The sequence below is a fragment of the Rhinoraja longicauda genome, chromosome 25 (genome assembly GCF_053455715.1).
Source record: "Rhinoraja longicauda isolate Sanriku21f chromosome 25, sRhiLon1.1, whole genome shotgun sequence".
Classification (NCBI taxonomy): Eukaryota; Metazoa; Chordata; class Chondrichthyes; order Rajiformes; family Arhynchobatidae; genus Rhinoraja; species Rhinoraja longicauda.
Window position 1 is genome coordinate 7,564,950 of NC_135977.1, and position 19,482 is coordinate 7,584,431.

General features: G+C 43.8%; 1 protein-coding gene across 2 annotated transcripts in view; it reads right to left on the bottom strand.

Moving 5' to 3' along the window:
* Positions 1 to 19,482, bottom strand: part of naa25 (N-alpha-acetyltransferase 25, NatB auxiliary subunit) — a 70,048-nt gene that overhangs the window by 17,829 nt on the left and 32,737 nt on the right. For both annotated transcript variants that reach the window (XM_078421160.1, XM_078421161.1), the window contains 7 exons: positions 18,419 to 18,518; positions 13,707 to 13,858; positions 10,199 to 10,324; positions 8,215 to 8,458; positions 7,459 to 7,582; positions 3,799 to 3,864; positions 760 to 860 (listed from right to left, as the gene is read on the bottom strand). In XM_078421160.1, coding sequence (XP_078277286.1) covers positions 760 to 860; positions 3,799 to 3,864; positions 7,459 to 7,582; positions 8,215 to 8,458; positions 10,199 to 10,324; positions 13,707 to 13,858; positions 18,419 to 18,518 — 913 coding nt within the window. The remainder of the gene's footprint in view (positions 1 to 759; positions 861 to 3,798; positions 3,865 to 7,458; positions 7,583 to 8,214; positions 8,459 to 10,198; positions 10,325 to 13,706; positions 13,859 to 18,418; positions 18,519 to 19,482) is intronic.

Genomic DNA, 19,482 nt, shown 5'->3' on the forward strand with positions numbered 1-19,482 from the left:
AGCAAATTGCGAGTCATAGAATCATGCAGCTTGGAAACAGGCCATTCGGCCCAACTTGCCCATGTTGACCAACGTGTCCCACCTACACTAGTCCCACCTGCCTGCGTTTGATCTGTATCCTATCAACGTACCTGCCCCTCAGGTCCCTATTAAATCTTTCTCCTTTTATCTTAAACCTATGTCCTCTGGTTCCCGATTCCCCTACTCTGGGTAAAAGACTGTGTATTTACCCACAATTCTTACATAAAGTCTGGTATCATAATTACAAAGAAAATAATTATTTGTCAGAGAGCCATGCAGCATATGGCTCTGCTCCCACCTGGGCTCTTTGGCCCAACACGTTCAGTGCAATCAAGATATCTCACCCAAGCTATCCCATTTGCCTGAGCTTGCCCCAGATACTTGCTCACTCAGAGATTGTTTTAAGTAAGCACTGTTCTATAGACTGGGTAGTAATGAATGGTACACTATTGGTTATAGTTTGTATTGGGGTCTACTTGGAATCTAACACAGACACCCGAGGTCAAAATATTCAACATTGACTACTAAATTCACAAAAAACAAAACTTAAAAGCTACAGGTAGTGGAATGTTCAGGGTAATTTGTAAAAAAAAAGTGTAGTTCTCATTTAACCACTTTACTTCAGTGTCCCAAAATACCAGGCAGACCCACAATTATATATACGTTTCATTATTTCCAGTAATGCATTGGGTCAAAGAAGAGAGACAATAACAGTACGGTAATTTTGTCATCACTTACCTCAACTAAAAATACCAGGTTTTCTAATAGTTCTGGTCTTGTTGTATAATTTGTTTTGTTAGCTTCCAACAAATTCCCTTTACATTTATTGTTGAATAACTCTGAGGAGGAAAAGAAAACAGTTTACAAATGTCCTTCACATACAATGGACTTTCTGTCATGCTATTTTCATGCAAGTTCAGATGATGATAGTGGACTATCTCATGCACTGCCAACATTTCCAGCTTTGGCTCATCAAATTTTGAATTAGGTTTCCTAGAGAATTTATTGAATTAGCCATTTTTTATTCGTCTCCTCCAAATATTTATTGCCTGAACGTTATAATGAGTTACTCAGATATATTGTACAAGTAGTGGCAGTTATTCTTCTCACAGGACGAGGCAACCTTTCAAACTAGGAAAAGGCAAACCCATTCCTGTCTTAGATCTCTTTATATTTATTTTATTGATGCGATTCAGGAGCTGCAACTTCGAGAAGCTCAGTTACTTTTTTTCTTCTCCTAATCCCACTGAATCGGACTCATACGACATGTCCTGCTGCAGCAACTGATACACAGTTAACTGCCAGTAAATTCTCCGAGGCTCTCACAGCTGCCCCCAACATCTGCACTATTGAGGCTTCTCCCCCCCATCTCAGCACTGAGGATCTCACCTCTTTATTTAATATCACTTGCACTTCCATCCTGGATTCTATCGCTCCCCTTAAAATGAAAAAGCCTAAGCCCAAAGGTCGGCCTTGGCTCAATGACACCACCAGAGCCCTAAGAAGGGAGTGCAGAAAATCAGAACGGAGGTGGAAATGTGACAAGCTTCAAATTTCCTTCAAAAATTCTGAGAAACAATCTTCTCAAATACCAGGAAGCAGTAAAGTCTGCTAGAGCACAATACTTCTCCGACCTTATCCCCAAAAACTCTCATAACTCCAAGGTCCTATTTAGCACAATTACCTCTGTCATATGTCCCGCCCCCAGTACCAGCTTAGTTGGGTCCCCTGCTAAGTGTGAAGAATTCGCTAAATTTTTCACCAGCAAAGTTGAGAACATTAGAATGAACATTTCCCCTCCCACCCGTGACCTAGCTGTCTCACTAGTCGGTTCATCTAAATTGGACTGTTTCCAACCCGTCACTCTATCCTCCCTTGCAAAGCTTGTCTCCGCTATGAAACCTGCAACCTTCCCCTTGATCCTGCCCCCTTGATCCTGCCCCCAATGCCCTTCTGAAGGATGTCATTGCAATAGCCGGTCCCAGCATCCTCTCTATTATCAACAGTTCTCTGGCCACTGGCCACTATTATCAACTTCTCATAATTGGGATAAATCCGGTTTTGGACATCCAGTGTTTCTTCTGTAAAAAATTTAAAAATGGGAGTAATAATAAAGATTTTTTTTTTAAAAAGAGCAAAAATAACTTCTCATAATTGGGATAAATCTACTGGGATAAATGGCAGGTTCCAACCTGTTTCAAGCACACGGTGGTCCAGCCCCTACTGAAAAAACCTAACCTAGACCCCACCTTGCCTAGCAACTACAGACCCATTTCCAAACTGCCATTCCTGTCAAAAGTCCTTGAAAAGGCAATTCTAAACCAATTAGTGCCCTACCTACACCAAAACACCATCCTGGAAAGTTTCCAGTCAGGTTTCAGAGCCCACCACAGCACAGAGTCTGCCTTGTTGAAGGTACACAACGACCTGCTTCTCGCCATCGACACCGGCGACTGTGCAATCCTGCTCCTTCTCGATCTCAGCGCAGCGTTCGATACAGTGGACCACACCATCCTTATTGACCGTCTCCGGCACTGCCCTGAGCTGGTTCGCTTCCTACCTCAAAGATAGGAGTTTCGCCATCAACATAGGCAGTTATTCCTCTTCTCCAGCTAGCCTCTCCTGCGGAGTTCCACAAGGCTCCATCCTAGGCCCCATTCTCTTCTCTCTATACATGCTCCCCCTCGGCCAAATCATTCAAAGGCACGGCATTTCTTTCCACTGCTATGCCGATGACACTCAGCTTTACCTCCCCCTGAAACCCAACAACCAGTCAAATTTAAACAGCCTCTTACACTGCCTTGAGGACATAAAATGTTGGATGGCACAGAACTTCCTCCAATTAAACGAGAGCAAGTCTGAGGTCATCCTATTCGCCCCCCCCCCCCCCCCCCCCCCCGACTCCATCAAATCGATAACAGGCAGTCTTGGAAGCCTATCCTGCCTAGTCAAACCGCATGTCAAAAACCTCGGCGTGATATTTGACTCTGCATTAAAGTTTGACAAGCAAGTCAACGCTGTGGTAAAAGCCAGCTTCTTCCAACTTCGTACCATAGCTAAAATCAAACCTTTCCTCCAATTCGACGACACTGAAAAAATCATTCACGCTTTCATTTCCTCCCGCCTAGACTACTGCAACTCCCTATACACTGGGATCAGCCAATCATCCCTGTCCCACCTGCAACTGGTCCAAAACGCCGCAGCGAGACTCTTGACGGGTACCCGTAAAAGGGACCACATCACGCCGATTGTGGCCTCTCTCCACTGGCTCCCTGTAAGGTACAGAATCAACTTCAAGCTCCTCCTATTCATATATAAAGCCCTAAATGGACAATCCCCCCCCTACATCAAAAATCTTCTAACCCACCTCTCTAACTCCAGGTCCCTCAGGTCGGCCGACTTGGGGCTACTCACTATCCCGCGGTCTAGGCTTAAGCTCAGGGGTGACCGCGCTTTTGCGTTTGCAGCTCCTAGACTGTGGAACAGCATCCCTCTCCCCATCAGAACTGCCCCCTCCATCGACTCCTTTAAGTCCAAGCTCAAAACCTATTTCTACTCCCTAGCATTTGAGGCCCATTGAGGAGGCGCTGTGAACTGTTTTGTATGTGCTGTTATGTTTATGTGCTACTGCATGTTTCATTTTTTCCTTAGTACCTAATCAGATGTACAGCACTTTGGTCAACGTGGGTTGTTTTTAAATGTGCTATACAAATAAAATGGACTTGACTTGACTTGACTTGACAGCAAAGAGGAAGCAAGGTTTGGAGAAATCATTACCTTGCAATTGTCCCAATAACGACTTAAAATCATTTGCTATCCGGTTTTGGACATCCAGTGTTTCTTCTGTAAAAAATTTAAAAATGGGAGTAATAATAAAGATTTTTTTTTTAAAAAGAGCAAAAATAACTTCTCATAATTGGGATAAATCTACTTTTCATAATAAATCACTTTATTCTGCATACATCATTCCTCTGAGCACATTTTTTTTTGTTAAATTTCACTATATTTTTCTACAGAGTGGAGATAATTTTCATTCATACGACAAGACATAATTTAAGAAATTTAATTCCACAAACCCACGGTTTACTTTATATCAGAAAGTCTTCATGGGAAAACCTAGCCGATTCCAAGCAATTGTCGCTTACTTATCATATCATATCATATCATATATATATACAGCCGGAAACAGGCCTTTTTCGGCCCTCCAAGTCCGTGCCGCCCAGTGATCCCCGTACATTAACACTATCCTACACCCACTAGGGACAATTTTTTTAACATTTACCCGCATACATACCTGTACGTCTTTGGAGTGTGGGAGGAAACCGAAGATCTTGGAGAAAACCCACGCAGGTCACGGGGAGAACGTACAAGTTCATTCTGTCATTTAGCACTACTTTCTTTAGTTTAGTTTAGAGATACAGCGCAGAAACAGGCCCTTCGGCCCACCAAGTCAGCACCGACCAGCACATTAACACTACCCAACTAGGGACAATTTTTACATTTATACCAAGCCAATTAACGTACAAACTTGCACATCTTTAGAGTGTGTGAGGAGACCCGAAGATCTCAGAGAAAACCCACGTAAGTTTAGTTTAGAGATATAGCGCGGAAATAGGCCCTTCGGCTCACCGGGTCTGCGCCGACCATTGATCCCTGCACATTGACACTATCCTACATACACTAGGGACAATTTTTACATTTACACCAAGCTAATTAACCTACATACCTGTATTACTTTGGAGTGTAGGAGGAAACCGAAGATTTTGTAGAAAACCCACGCAGGTCACGGGGTGAACGTACAAACTCTGTACAGACAAGCACCCATAGTCTGGATCAAACTCGGGTCTCTGGCGCTGTAAGGCAGTAGCTCTACCACTACGCCACCGTGCCGCCCTATTACTACAAATATTACTTATTTGTACTCAATATTCTTGGTTGAAGCTAATATAACCTGATCATTTAATGTCTCCAACTTCCCTCCCTCGTTCTGCTTTCCAGGCCGTGCTCAAATGCTTGCTGCACACACTTCGATTGTAACAGTAGCTGAAGGTGAAAGGGATGGGTACATGAGCAGATGATAAACAATGGCAGATGGAAACTGGAATCTGATATTTGCAGTGTAATTCTCAAGTGGTCAATATACTTATCAACCAAACAGTTTGAGAAATCAAACACAGTAAAGCTTAGGCACAAGGAACTGGAGATGTTGGTTTACAAAAACGGCAGAAGATGCTGCAGTAACTCAGCAGGTTGGCCAGCATTTCTGAAGGGCATGGATAGGCGATATTTCGGGTAGGACCCTTTTTCAGAAGCTTTACCCTCCAGTAAAGCTTCATTTACTTTCTTCTGCTCACGTTGAATGAAATGGATTTGTATGAGCCTGCATTATAGGGGAGGGCGGCACAGTGGTGCAGCGGTAGAGTTGCTGCCTTACAGCGCCACAGACCCTGGTTCGATCCCGATTACGGGTGCTGGCTATAAGGAGTTAGTACATTCTCCCCGTGACCATGTCGGTTTTCTCCAAGACGTACAGGTTTGTGGGTTAATTGGCTTGGTATAAATGTAAAATTGTCCCAAGTGTGTGTGTGCGCAGGATAGTGCTAATATGCGGGGATCGTATATACACACACATATATATTCACACACACACAAACATATATATATATATATGTGTGTATATGTATATATATGTATGTATGTATGTATGTATGTATGTATGTATGTATATATCTCTGAGATTTTGAGATTTGGTTGTGGACATGTGGACCTGCAGCCAAAATGGTAAACCATACGCCACAATTTTAGCGCCACCTTAATCACCACTCTCCTGGCGACTGTTTATAACAAGTTTTATTTAAATTAGTCTTATATTTTTTAAGTTAGAGACATTTTAAAGTTTAAAACTTTCATTTCTAAACACATTTTTCAAAGTGCTGTGCATATGACGTCACGATAGGGCACGCACGGCCTCTCTCTTCATTCGCGCAAACAAGATGGACGCCGTTAGCGGAGCTGTCCGCCTGCAATCAGGGGCTCCTTCCCTTCAATCCCTTCAACCCACGGCGTCCTCGAGTCCCCATTATCGGCTGGGCCCAGCGCGCCGCACTATTACCGCACACAAGCCACAGCGGGCAGCTTCTTCTTCTCCTCCTCCTTCAGCGGCCGCTTCCACCAATGGCGGCGTTGAGGGCCGCTTCCACCGATGGCCCCGCCGCGACTTCAGAAAGATAGCGGCCGCTCTCCTCCTCATGCTCCGCCAACTTGTGTGTGCCTCCCGCCGCACCACCGCCCTCGAGGAGTCCCAGCCCACAGCCGCGCTATCCGTCTCCCACCTCAGCCGCCCTGCTATCCATCTCGTGTTAGTCCCGGCTCGGCCAGGCCACAGTAACGGCCGCACTACAGAGATCCCTCCTCCGCCCTCCACGGACAGATAGTGGTAAGTGGCTTTCGCTGGCAACGGGTCCGCGGAGGGGAGTGGGGGCCGAGTGGGTGGAGGGGAGGGTGGGGGTAGGAGGGGAGAGGAGGGGGTGGGGGGAGGAGAGAGTGGGAGTGAGGGGGAAGGGTGGGGAAAGGGGTGGTGGGGGAGAGTGAGAGTGGGGAAAGGGGGGGTGGGGGAGAGTGAGAATGGGGGTGGGGGAGGAGAGTGAGAGGGAGGGGGTGAGGGAGGAGAGAATGGGGCTGGGGAGGAGGACAGGCTGGGGTGGGGAGGAGGGAAGAGTGGGGATGGGGGAGAGTGGCGGTGGGGCGGAGGAGGGGTGGGGGGAAGGGGACAGTGAGAGTGGGGAGGAGGGGAAGGGGAGGAGAGAGGGGGTGTGGGGGGGGATGGGGGTGGGTGGAAGAGTGGGGGTGAGGGGAAGGGGGACAGTGGGGGTCAGGGGAGAGTGGGGGTGGGGACGAGGGGAGAGTGGGGAGGGAGAGAGTGAGGGTGGGGGGAAGGGGGACAGTGAGAATGGGGGTTGGGGAGGAGAGAGTGGAGGAGAAGGGGGTGGGGGAGAAGGGGGAGGGTGGGGGAGGAGAGAATGGGGGTGGGGGAAGAGTGGGGTGTGGGCAGGGAGAGTGGGGGAGGGAATAGGGGTGGGGAGGGGGGAATAAGGGTGGAGGCAGGGCTGGGGGGAGTGGGGGTGGGGGTCGGGGAGGGGCAAGTGGGGGTGGGGGCAGGGGAGGGGCAAGTGGGGGTGCGTAGAGAGGATGGAGTGGGTCAGTGGGGGGAAGAGGGGGGTAAGAGGGATTGATTGGGGGGTAAGGGGGATTGATCGGGGGTGGAGGGGGTTGAGAGTGCTACACCAATACAGGAGAGGCTTTGGGTCCAGGGCTCACACACTCACACCCCTTCTCTGCCCCCCTTCTACGAGGAATGGGCCCAATGGGCCCACGTGGTCTAGTTCTTTATAAAAGTAACTGTGATTTTCTTCTTTTAACAGTAGTTTAGATTCTTACCTAATCCGCTGGCATCCAATTCATAAACATCGGTAACCAGATGGAAAGCGTTAATCTGACACCAACAGCTGCTGCTTTCCAGGTAAGTGATCATGCGGGCTGGAGGCGACCCTTGGACCTGAAACTGGGAACAGAACAGAATGTGGAACTCAGGTTTGTGTGCGATTTTCCGGTACTATCTGAGAGAGATTAATATAAAACTGCCCCCGGCACTGCCTTTGAACACCAGTTTTAAAATATATGTCACAAGCTATGGTCCAACCAAAACACTTTGATATGTAGAAACATCTCCTGCTCGCTTCTCACTTCTGTTGATAAAGAACAATGCATTCCTCTGTACCAGTTCTACTGGCATTCTTATAGTTGGTAATTTATTTAATTGCTGGACACTTATCCACACAAGCATAATTTAGCACAAATCGAATCAGATATCAAAAGAAACACCACCAATTTTTTTGCAAATTGGCAAAGGTAGTTAACCTCAAAATATTTTATTCTTAATTTCAACACACCAGGGATTGATTCTGTGATCCTCTTCTCCCCAAATCACTGTATGTCAACTCTTTGTCAACTGAGCCTGGGGAAACTGCGTGTTAAGGTTTGGTGGGGCGAAAGAACAGTGAGAAGTTGGTTTTGAGATCAGGGAAAATTTAGTTTTAAGTGCCAAGTATCACCATTACCTAGCAACTTATTACAGTAACTTAGCAACATACATTTCACTTAGAACCAAATTACATTTCTTTCAAAGAAATCTACCTGAACAACTTGTTTGTCCTTTTTCTTCTCCGTCTGCACGATACATTCAAGCTGTTGAATTAAAGAACGTAGTGTGTCAATTTTAGAAGTGACACCATTCTCTGTTGTTCGTTTGGAATTCTTCAGCTCGACTGTGTGGCTAATGGTAGCGAGTGCACAGACTAAGCGTAGTGTCAACGAACGAATCTGAAGCCACGTCCTCTCTTCTTTCATCGATGTCTCCCTTTGCCCTTCTGTCAATTCACTTTCAGAATTGGGGAGAAAAGTTACATTAAAACTTGAATTGGAAAAACACGTGACATAGTTTTCACTCAATAAATTGCAAGTGTAAGAACTTCATTGTTCCGTTGTCAGCACATATAACAATTAAACACAGATAGGCCAGTCTGAAGAAGGGTCTCGACACGAAACGTCACCCATTCCTTCTATCCAGAGATGCTGTGTTAACTGCAATATTGTGGCCATCTTCGGTTTAAACCAGCATCTGCAGTTCCTTCCTACACTAACAATTAAACACTCCTGACTCTATTAAATACCAGAATGCACAAAAAAAAAATCCTCATTATCCAAGTTGCAGTCTTGCCAAATAAAAGCAATTTATGTCAATCCATGTCGATAATCTTACATTAAGTTACTCATTGAGTTATCTTGAAAGATCATGGACTTAGTTAACTTAATTAAGAGTAATTAACTCTTATTTTTGCCACAAATGCTGCCTTGATCTGCTGTGTATTGTTTGTCCTGCCCACTAGTTTATTTCAGAATTCCAGTTCCTGCAGTATTTTAGATTAGTTACAACCCACAATGATTAATGTGCAATTTTGGATCACACTCAACAAGAACAGCAATGTATTTATCCAAATTTATTTAGAAAGGATGCTCATCACCAGCATGAGGAGAACAGCTCCATCTAAAACTGCAAGAAACTGCAGAGAATTGTGGACGCAGACTAGACCATCACACAAACTAACTTCCCATCCATCTACTCCATTTACACCTCACGGTGCCTCGGCAAGGCCACCAGTACAATCAAGGATGTCGCACCCCGGCCACTCACTCTTCTCCCCTCTCCCATCAAGCAAGAGGTATAGAAGTATGAAAATGCACACGGCCAGATTCAGGAACAGTGTCTTTCCCAGCTGTTATCAGGCAACTGAACCATCGCACCACCAACTGGAGAGCAGTCCTGACACATGTTAAAGGGAATAACGCTTAGTGTCAGATAAAGTCCAGTAAAGTCTGAGGGTCTCCATTGAGGTAGATAATCCACAATTCCTCCCGTTTTAGATGGAGCTGTTCCCAAACCATGCTGTGATGCACCCCAATAAAATGTAGATGCACCCCAATAAGCATCCAGAGGTCGACAGAGCCAGGTGATAGAAGGTTAAAGAGTACACCTCAGGCACACAATCATTAACAGGAAATAGAACATAGAAAAGTAGAGTAAGAGATCAGTCTGAAGAAGGGTCTCGACCCGAAACGTCACCCATTCCTTCTCTCCCGAGATGCTGCCTTATCTGCTGAGTTACTCCAGCATTTTGTGAATAAATAGAAAAGTAGAGTACAGAAACAGCTCCTTCAGCCCATTATGTCCGTGCCCAACATACCAAGCTAAACTAATCTCATCTGCCTGCATATGGCGCACACCCATCCATTTCCTGCATATCCACTTAAATCTATTAAATGCCAACATCGTATCTGCCTCCACCACCGCCCCTGGCAGCACGTTCCAAGCACCCACCACTCTGCAAAACAAAAGCGTGACCCACACATTCCCTTTAGACTTTGCCCAGTTCACCTTTAGACTATGCCCTCCAGCCTGGTTCTGATTGTCTCCCCTATCTATGCCTCTCATAATTTTACATACTTCCATCAGGTCGCCCCTCAACCTCCAATGTTAGAGAAAACAATCCAACTTCCCCTGAGAGAGTGGGAGAATAAGGAGGAGATTTAAAAAAGAGAAATCTTCATGAACTTCATTTACCTGTCCTTTGGATCCCAGCAAAAGAGAACAGTCAGATCCCGGTTATCTCGAAGATTGTCCCATGGTATATCATCTTCATCTGGACATAAACCCATGGATTTTATATTCTCTTCTAGGCTTTGCGTTCTACAAAAGGAGACAAAGAGAAAGGGTATTAAATATATATGCTGACACAAGTGTGATTTTAACAAATGGAATTTTTCCACATTGTCATTTTTGTGCATGGCTGAAGGCACAAAGCAGCACCAATGACTGCACAATGTCTATTTTTTCCAGTTACTTCACTGCGACATGATTTTTACTGTATTGTTTGAAGAAGAAACAGTTGAGAAGAATGAAAAGTTATAATAATAATAATAATAATAATATGCCTTTATTGTCATTGTACGAACAGTACAATGAAATTAGAAGTGCTACATCTGAAACAGTGCGACAGTGCAAATCTTTAAAAAACAATCGCACAAACATGGGAACCAACACAACAGGTACCAATATCAATAAAGACCAATAAAAACTAATAAATAATAAATGAATATGTAATATATATGAAATGAATATGTAAAGGAATATGAATATGAATTACTCTTTGATTCGTGCTACTTTAATAAAGACCAATTAATCAAGAAACAGCATTTGGAAGATTCGTTTTTGTTATCTCAGAGTGCGGTGTGTGCATAAGCTATACCTCCATTCCATCCCCGAGCAGTAATGGCTATCAAAGTTGGACTTTGAGAATGTATAGAAACTGCCATTACACAGAACAAGACGTAGAAAGACAATTAAAACTGAAAGTGGAACAAAAACCCCCACCTTCATAACAGTGAACAACAAACTTAATTGTAGACCTCATTCACATCATTATTTATTGCATTATTAGAGGCTTGGACAAGGCGAGTAGAAGGATATTAATGTCCCCTTAAAGCAGGGGACATTAATTCCAGGTAGGTTGAGGAAGGGTTAGAGGAAAGTTACAGAAAATCTTTCTATTCACAAAATGATGGGTCTGGAACTCATTACAGAAATGGTAAGCTTTCATTTTATTAAAAAAATATTATAATAACATGAGTAATCTTCAGATCAATGGTCCATCTGGACAAATTAAACACAATGCTGGAGGAACTCAGCAGACCAGGCAGTATCAGTGAAGGAAAATGGACTGATGACGTTTCGAGTGAAATTTTCGTTTTTATTTTCACCTGGTACACCGAGTTCCACTTCCAGTTTGTTTTTTCTGCAACATTTCAGCATCTGCAGTCTCTTGTGCATTGAGAATCTGGGATTTCTTCCAACCATCTAAATAGCACTTTTGCCTGTCACAGTAATAATGGGCGAATGGCTTTCTTTGCCAAGAATTTCTAAGAATCTGCAGAGATGAAGAAACACCGAATCCCTGGGCATTTCTGACCAGAACACTCAACAAAAAGGAAGAGGAATTTTTAATTAAGTTTGTTTTAAATTCATTTGCCAAAATGATTCATTGTCGATGATTCATTGTAGATCCAAAAGAAACCTGGTCTAAACAAATTGATGTTCTTGCGACAATATTGTTCTCATGTCAAGAAACTCTAACTTAATACTTCAATAAGCAGTCAAATCAAAACATATTGCGTAGAAAATTTTACAATTGGTTTTCGTACAATATGAAATTTTACATGTAAATGTAAAATTGAACACACTTCTATGAACATGGGAATGAGGACATGGCCTTTCAAGCATTGCTGCCTGATCTGTTGAGCATTTCCGACATTTTCGGTTTTATTTTCACATTTCCAGCATCAGCAGTTTTTTTGATTTTTATACAGTGCTTTCAGAAAATATTCAGACCCTTTCACTTTTTCCACATTTTGTTACGTTACAGCCTTATTTTAAAATGGATTATATTCATTTTTTATCATCAATCGACACACAATACCCCATAATAAAAAAAGCAAAAACAGGTGTTTAGAAATTTTTGCAAAGTAATTAAAAAGAAATAACGGAAATATCACATTTACATAAGTATTCAGTCTCTTTAGTACTTTGTTGAGGCACCCTTGGCAGCCATTACAGCCTCAAGTCTTCTTGGGTATGACGCTACAAGCTTGGCACACCTATATTTGGGTCATTTCTCCCATTCTTCTCTGCAGGGAGCGTCGATGCACAGCTATTTTCAGAACCCCCCAGAGATGTTCGATCGGGTTTAAGTCCGGACTCTGGCTGGGCCACCCAAGGACATTCACAGACTTGTCACTAAGCCACTCCTGCGTTGTCTTGGCTGTGTACTTAGGGTTGTTGATCTGTTGGAAGGTAAACCTCCGCCCCAATCTGAGGTCCAGAACGCTCTGGAGCAGGTTTTCATCAAGAATCTCTCTGTACTTTACTCCGTTCATCTTTCCCTCGATCCTGACTTGCCTCCTAGTTCCTGCTGCTGAAAAACATCCCCACGGCATGATGCTGCCACAACCATGCCTCACTGTAGGTATGGTATTGGCCAGGTGATGAGCAGTGCCTGGCATTCAGGCCAAAGAGTTCAATCTTGGTTTCATCAGACCAGAGAATCTTGTTTCCCATGGTCTGAGAGTCCTTTAGGTGCCTTTTGGCAAACTCCAAGCGGGCTCTCATGTGTCTTTTACTGAGGAGTGGCTTCCGTTTGGCCACTCTACCATAAGGCCTGATTGGTGGAATGCAGCAGATATAGCTGTCCTTCTGGAAGGTTCTCCCATCTTTACAGAGGAACTCTGGAGCTCATCAGAGGGACCATTGGGTTCTTGGTCACCTCCCTGACCAAGGCCCTTCGCCCACGATTGCTCAGTTTGCCCGGGCGGCCAGCTCTATGAAGAGTCCTGGTGGTTCCAAAGTTCTTGCATTTAAGAATGACGGAAGCCACTGTACTCTTCAGGACCTGCAATGCTGCAGAAATTGTTTTATACCCTTCCCCAGATCTGTGTCTTGACACAATCCTGTCTCGGAGGTCCACGGACAATTCCTTCGTCTTCATAGCCTGGTTTTTGCTCTGACATGCACTGTCAACTGTGGGACCTTATATAGACAGGTGTGTGCCTTTCCAAATCATGTCCAATCAATTTAATTTACCACCGGTGGACTCTCTCTGTACTTTACTCCGAAGTTGAAGAAACATCAAGGATAATCAATGGAAACAGGATGAACCTAAGCTCAATTTTGAGTGTCAAAGCAAAGGGTCTGAATACTTATGTAAATGTGATATTTCAGTTATTTCTTTTTAATTACTTTGCAAAGATTTCTAAACACCTGTTTTCACTTCTTCATTCTGGGGTATTGTGTGTAGATTGATGATAAGAAAAATGAATTTAATCTATTTTAAAATAAGACTGTAACGTAACAAAATGTGGAAAAGGTGGTCTGAATACTTTCTGAATGCATTGTATAATCTTTAACTATTTGACATAGATTCAAGCACTATGTCGAGCAGTTATCATTAAGCAAGTAACCCAATTAGCGATAAGCTCTGCTCCACTGGTAAAGTGATATAAAGTATAGCAATACGTACATGTTTGCTTCGAGGAAGAGGTCTAACAGCATACGTTCAATACGGACTTGTGCAAAATGCAGAGAGTTGTTCAGCCTGTTCCGAAAGGCAATGAATTCTGGGATCTTCTCAAAAGCACCATATTTATATGCCTGGATTATGTATTCAGAGGTCTGTAAAATGAAGTGAACCAGCATTGTAAAATAAAACTGTTCTTACTACAAGCAACACCCCTGAAAGCAAGCTATTTCACAAATCACTTGTGAAGCTATTTAATGGTAACCATCCAGTAGGATACTGCCCGACCCACTGAGTTACTCCAGCACTTTTTTAAATCTATCTTCGGTATAAACCAGCATCTGCAGATCCTTCCTACAAATATTTAATGGAGAGTATTATTTCCTCATCTTTCCTCCTGAAAACACCAACTCTTGCTAGATCACAATTGCAGAAAACTCCTAAACCAGTTCCCAACATATTCAAAGAGACATTTTTCACGTAAGAGAATAACAGACTTTTTAAACTATTGGGGTGAAGTCACAATTAAACCCAATCCTACGTCTAATAAAAGATCATTGGATCTGAAACGTTAACCGTTTTTTTCTCTCTGCAGAGATTGACTGGCCTGCTAGTCATTTGTTTTTATTCCATAAACTCAAACCTACTCTGATATTGCATTCACACAATTATACTTCTCACACTGGCATTAACAACAGTAACCTCGATTGTAGAACATCTTGAAGCCTGAGGGAATAGAACCAACTTCCGATCTATAGGAGCAGATGCAGCTCAAACTGGACAATAGACAATAGGTGCAGGAGGAGGCCATTCGGCCCCTCGAGCCAGCACCACCATTCAATGTGATCATGGCTGATCATTCTCAATCAGTACCCCGTTCCTGCCTTCTCCCCATACCCCCTGACTCCGCTATCCTTAAGAGCTCTATCAAGCTCTCTCTTGAATGCATTCAGAGAATTGGCCTCCACTGCCTTCTGAGGCAGAGAATTCCACACATTTACAACTCTCTGACTGAAAAGGTTTTTCCTCATCTCCGTTCTAAATGGCCTACCCCTTACTCTTAAACTGTGGCCCCTGGTTCTGGACTCCCCCAACATTGGGAACATGTTTCCTGCCTCTAACGTGTCCAACCCCTTAATAATCTTATATGTTTCGATAAGATCCCCTCATCTTTCTAAATTCCAGTGCATACAAGCCGAGCCGCTCCAGTCTTTCAACATAGGACAGTCCCGACAGTGAAGCATTTTGTTCTCCAACAAAATGAACTCTAGAATACCTGGTTACAGGACTAAACGCTGGAATAATAATGAGACATGGGCTCAAAACAACTAATTTGTTTATTAATGTTGCTTAGAGAAATAAATCTCTCTTTATCAGATCTGGGCTATGTATAATTCTGTAGTAATGTAATTTACCCTAAACCACCCTCTGTAATGGCCCAAAGCGCCACAAACAAATGGATAGGTTATCCAGTATTAACATGAACACCAAAGGCACACCCAAGCCCAATGAACTCTCCTTGCTAATATTGGGAGATGTGCCAAAATAGGAAGTGTTGGCACATTGAGAAATCAAACTACAACTAACATAAACATACTCAAAATCTTCCAGCCAATATTCCTGACTGTCCCATAACTTTGTCTGGGTACTTTCTGATCTGGATAGCATAAACACACCAATGGAGCCACAGCAAAAACACTCAGGAGGCAGTGGCTGGAGGATTCATCAATATCAACTTTAGATTGTACTTGTGAGGGTGGCACAGTGGCGCAGCGGTACAGTTGCTGCCTTACTGCGCCAGGGACCCGGGTTCCATCCTGACCGCAGGTGCTGTCTGTACAGAGTTTGTTTGTTCTCCCCATGATCTTCGTGGGTTTTCTCCGGGAGCTCCGGTTTCCTCCCACACTCCAAAGACGTGCAGATTAATTAGCTTGGTAAAATTGTAAATTGTCCCCGTTGTGCGTAGGATAGCATTGGTATGCGGGGATCGCTGGTCGGAGCGGACTCGGTGGGCCTAAGGGCCTGATTCCACATTGTATCTCTAAATCTAAGCCAAGGAAACATACAGCTGATTGTACAATCTTCCTCCTGCCGCTGATGAATTATTTAATTATGTTCAAAAGCCCTTGATGGAAACACAACACAATTGGCATAAACACTGAACATACTCTCGGGGGAAGATTTCAGTATCCATTACATAATGGCTCAGTAGCATCAGTAACAACAGAGCTGACTAACTAATGAAGAACCAGAGACTGAGGCTGGTATGCAGAGAATCAACACGAGGTAACCATCTTTTCCTTTCCTATCTAATTTTCCAAGCTGCATTTTTCATTATAGCAGGAGTGACCACCACGCAGTCTGCAAGGACATAATACCCAATGGAGCTGGTATTGGCAGAGTGAGGCAAAACGCAAATTGGAAGAACAGCATCTCATATTTCGCTTGCTCAGCTTTCAGCCCAGTCGTATGATATTGATTTCTCTTACTTCAGGTAGCCCCAGCATTCCCTCCCTCTCCATCCCTCCCCCACCCAAGTCGCACTGACTTCTCATTTTCACCCTACAAACAGCTAACAAAGGCCTGTTTCCTTTATCATCATTACCTTTTTGCATATCTTTCATTCATTGTTCTTTATCTCTCCACATCACCGTTTATCTCTCTCGTTTCTCTTATCCCCAACCAGTCTGAAGGGTCTCGACCCGAAACGTCACCCATTCCTTCTCTCCAGAGATGCTGCCTGACCCGCTGAGTTACTCTAGATTTTTGTGTCTATCTTCAGGAGATACCTATTGTACGGCACATACACTATGTTAGGTGGGACTGTTCTTGGACACATTCATTGACTCAAAATATGATACTTATGAGAGGTTCAAAGGACTGGAGAAACTCAGCAAGTCAGGGCGCATCCCTGGAGTGCGGTTTCAAGTCGGGACTCTTCGTTAGGCTCGTGTCCAAAGCAGGGTCCTGACCCGAAATGTCAACTATCCACAGGTAGACACAAAATGATGGAGTAACTCAACGGGACAGCAGTATCTCTGGAGAGAAGGTATGGGTGACGTTTCTGAAGAAGGGTCGAGGCCCGAAACGTCACCCATTCCTTCTCTCCAGTGATGCTGCCTATCCTGCTGAGTTACTCCAGCATTTTGTGTTTTGTTTGTAAACCAACATCTGTAGTTCCTTGTTTCTCCACTTATGAGGTTGGTGGCAGCAGCAGGAGAACTAAATTCCAACACTATAGATAATGTGCAATATCAGCAGAAAACCAATGTGAAAGTACAAAGGTATTTGCAACTAACAGCCAGATATGCAAGTACATAAATATGTCAGCTTTCTACTGAAGCCCCTTTCTTAGCCTATTCTGGTCTTCAACCAACTCAGCCAATTTTTGCTGTCACGTGGAGAAAACTGAGTCAATACCATACAACAATGTTGTGACTGTAATGCTGAAAACCTCTGCTCCAAACTAAGATGCAGTTTTGGCAACCTCAAAAGTCTGGAAGGTTGGTATGCTCTGTTTAGTTTAGAGATACAGGGCGGAAACAGGCCCTTTGGCCCACCGAGTCTGCACCGACCAGAGACCCCCACATATCAACACTATCCTACACGAGGGACAATTTTTACATTTATACCAAGCCAATTAACCTACAAACCTGTACATCTTTGGAGTCTTCGTCTCTGCTCGAATAAAAGCACCATATCAACCTACTCTTAAGTCATCAGCGACATTTTGGAAGATATCGCCGATGGTCCTATCAAAAATCATGTACTCGCCAAATAATCTGATCTCCAAGGCTCCAAAAGAATAAAAAGAACAATGAACAATAAAGTTATTGGGAAGGTTTCAAAAGGCATTGGAGTCAATGAATTTCAGCATAACTTATCTTATGCAGAAAGAGAATCTGGCACCTAGAACATTTCATGACTACATTTGAAACTTGCAAGATGCATTAAATTATCAGAGCTTCCCAAATACTTAGACTCGTGCTGCACTGTTTGGATAATATGACAATTATAACAGGAGCAGTTTGGGGTACAACATAAAGCAAGAACATTTCTTGGGGAGTGAAGTGTATGTCCAAAAATCAGAAAACCTAAACGCAATTCAGCCAAGTTAAAAAAGGAGTAATATAATGGTTGTGTAATTATTGTTTTATAATGTAGTAGGTCACCCAGTCAATAGCACAAAGTGCGAGGGGCAGACGTATTACAGTAGTGCACCTGAGTGGCTGATCTGGCATCTTTCAGTAAGCGATCAATCGTGAGAGTTTATAGAAGGATACATGGCATGAGAAGAACATTTTTATTTCTATTTAAATTCATTCCCAAAGACAATGCACACCCGCCACAGTACAACTAAATAGCACAAACATGGAACTGCAGATGCTAGTTTACGCAAAAAGACAAAATGCTCGAGTAACTCAGCAGGTCAGGTAGCATCTCTGGAGAACATGGATGAGCGGCATAGAGTCTGAAAAAGGATCCCGACTCGAAACGTCACCTAGCTGTTTTCCAGATATGCTGCTTGACCCGCCGAGTTACTCCAACACTTTCCATCTTTTGTTTTTACAAATAGCCTTGACTTAACTGCAAACTGTATTGTTACATGCGCTCTTATTGAAGAAAATTAGGTTAAGAACAAGAGAACTATTAATTGCCAGGGTGCACAGTCTCCTCTTGCTATTCAATATGCTCACAATTCATGGCACACTTACATCTTTCTGGTTGGAGTGGAAAAACCTGAGTGTGAAGTTACACGCTTGGGAAGCAGCAGCAAGGTGGCCCAATGGCTCTGCGTATCGAGTCAGCAAATACCTGCCAGTTAAATATAACGTCAATCACAGACACTGAGGAAAAATATTACAATATCAAATGTTATCTGCAATGCGCGCAGAAGATAACTTTTGCCCTTCAGGTAACCTATAGTTATTTTAACATCTGAAACGAATTAAGAGACTTGAACCTGCTTGATCCAATTATCGCCTCTTGTTTTGCCAAAGCTCTGATGGAAATCTAACCACACAGCATAAACACATCACTATTGATCTAAATTAGCCTCTCTGTCTAAAATTACATTCCATGTATTAAATATCCGAGCTCAGAAGTACCCATTGAGTACACTGTAAAACTCTCCAATAACCTGTGATCCAACTGTTCAGAAATGCCAATGGTTCAGCATCTGGCTAACCGGGCGGTAATTTCCATTCTCCCTCCCATTCACAGGAACCCTGCTTCTATTTCCCATGCACTCTTTAAATTTATCAGGTTCACTGGAAAATTTATTCTATAGCGTAACATCTGAAAAAAAACATAGACCAACATCCGATTGTCTCGAAAATCTGCTAGCCCAAAACCAAAATCCTAAAAGTGCCAGATAATGGAAATCACTATTCCACACAATTTTTCTATTGTCAGAATAAGTTTTAGGTTGTCAAGAATGGCCTGGCTGTCCCATCGCAGAACCAGGAACCTGCCACGAAAGATCCGGAGGGGCCGCGCAGCCGGACGCAGAAAGACCCAGCAGGCTGCGGCCTGACGGGAGGAAGCCGCCGAGCACAGCCCCTCCTTGTCCCCTGAAGACGGGAGTACCAAAGAGGAGGGAGCTGGCAACAATGGTCGTGAGGATCAAGGCCAGTCGGAAGTCTTGCCTTCCGTGTCCTCAAAGTCGGCTGCAGGAGGCGCCCCCGGGGCACAAAGGTGGCTGGGCGAGAAGAGGAACGCCAGTACGCTGAACGATCCGGGGGCTAGCCTGTCGGGTGTCACTCCATAAGGCCTATTG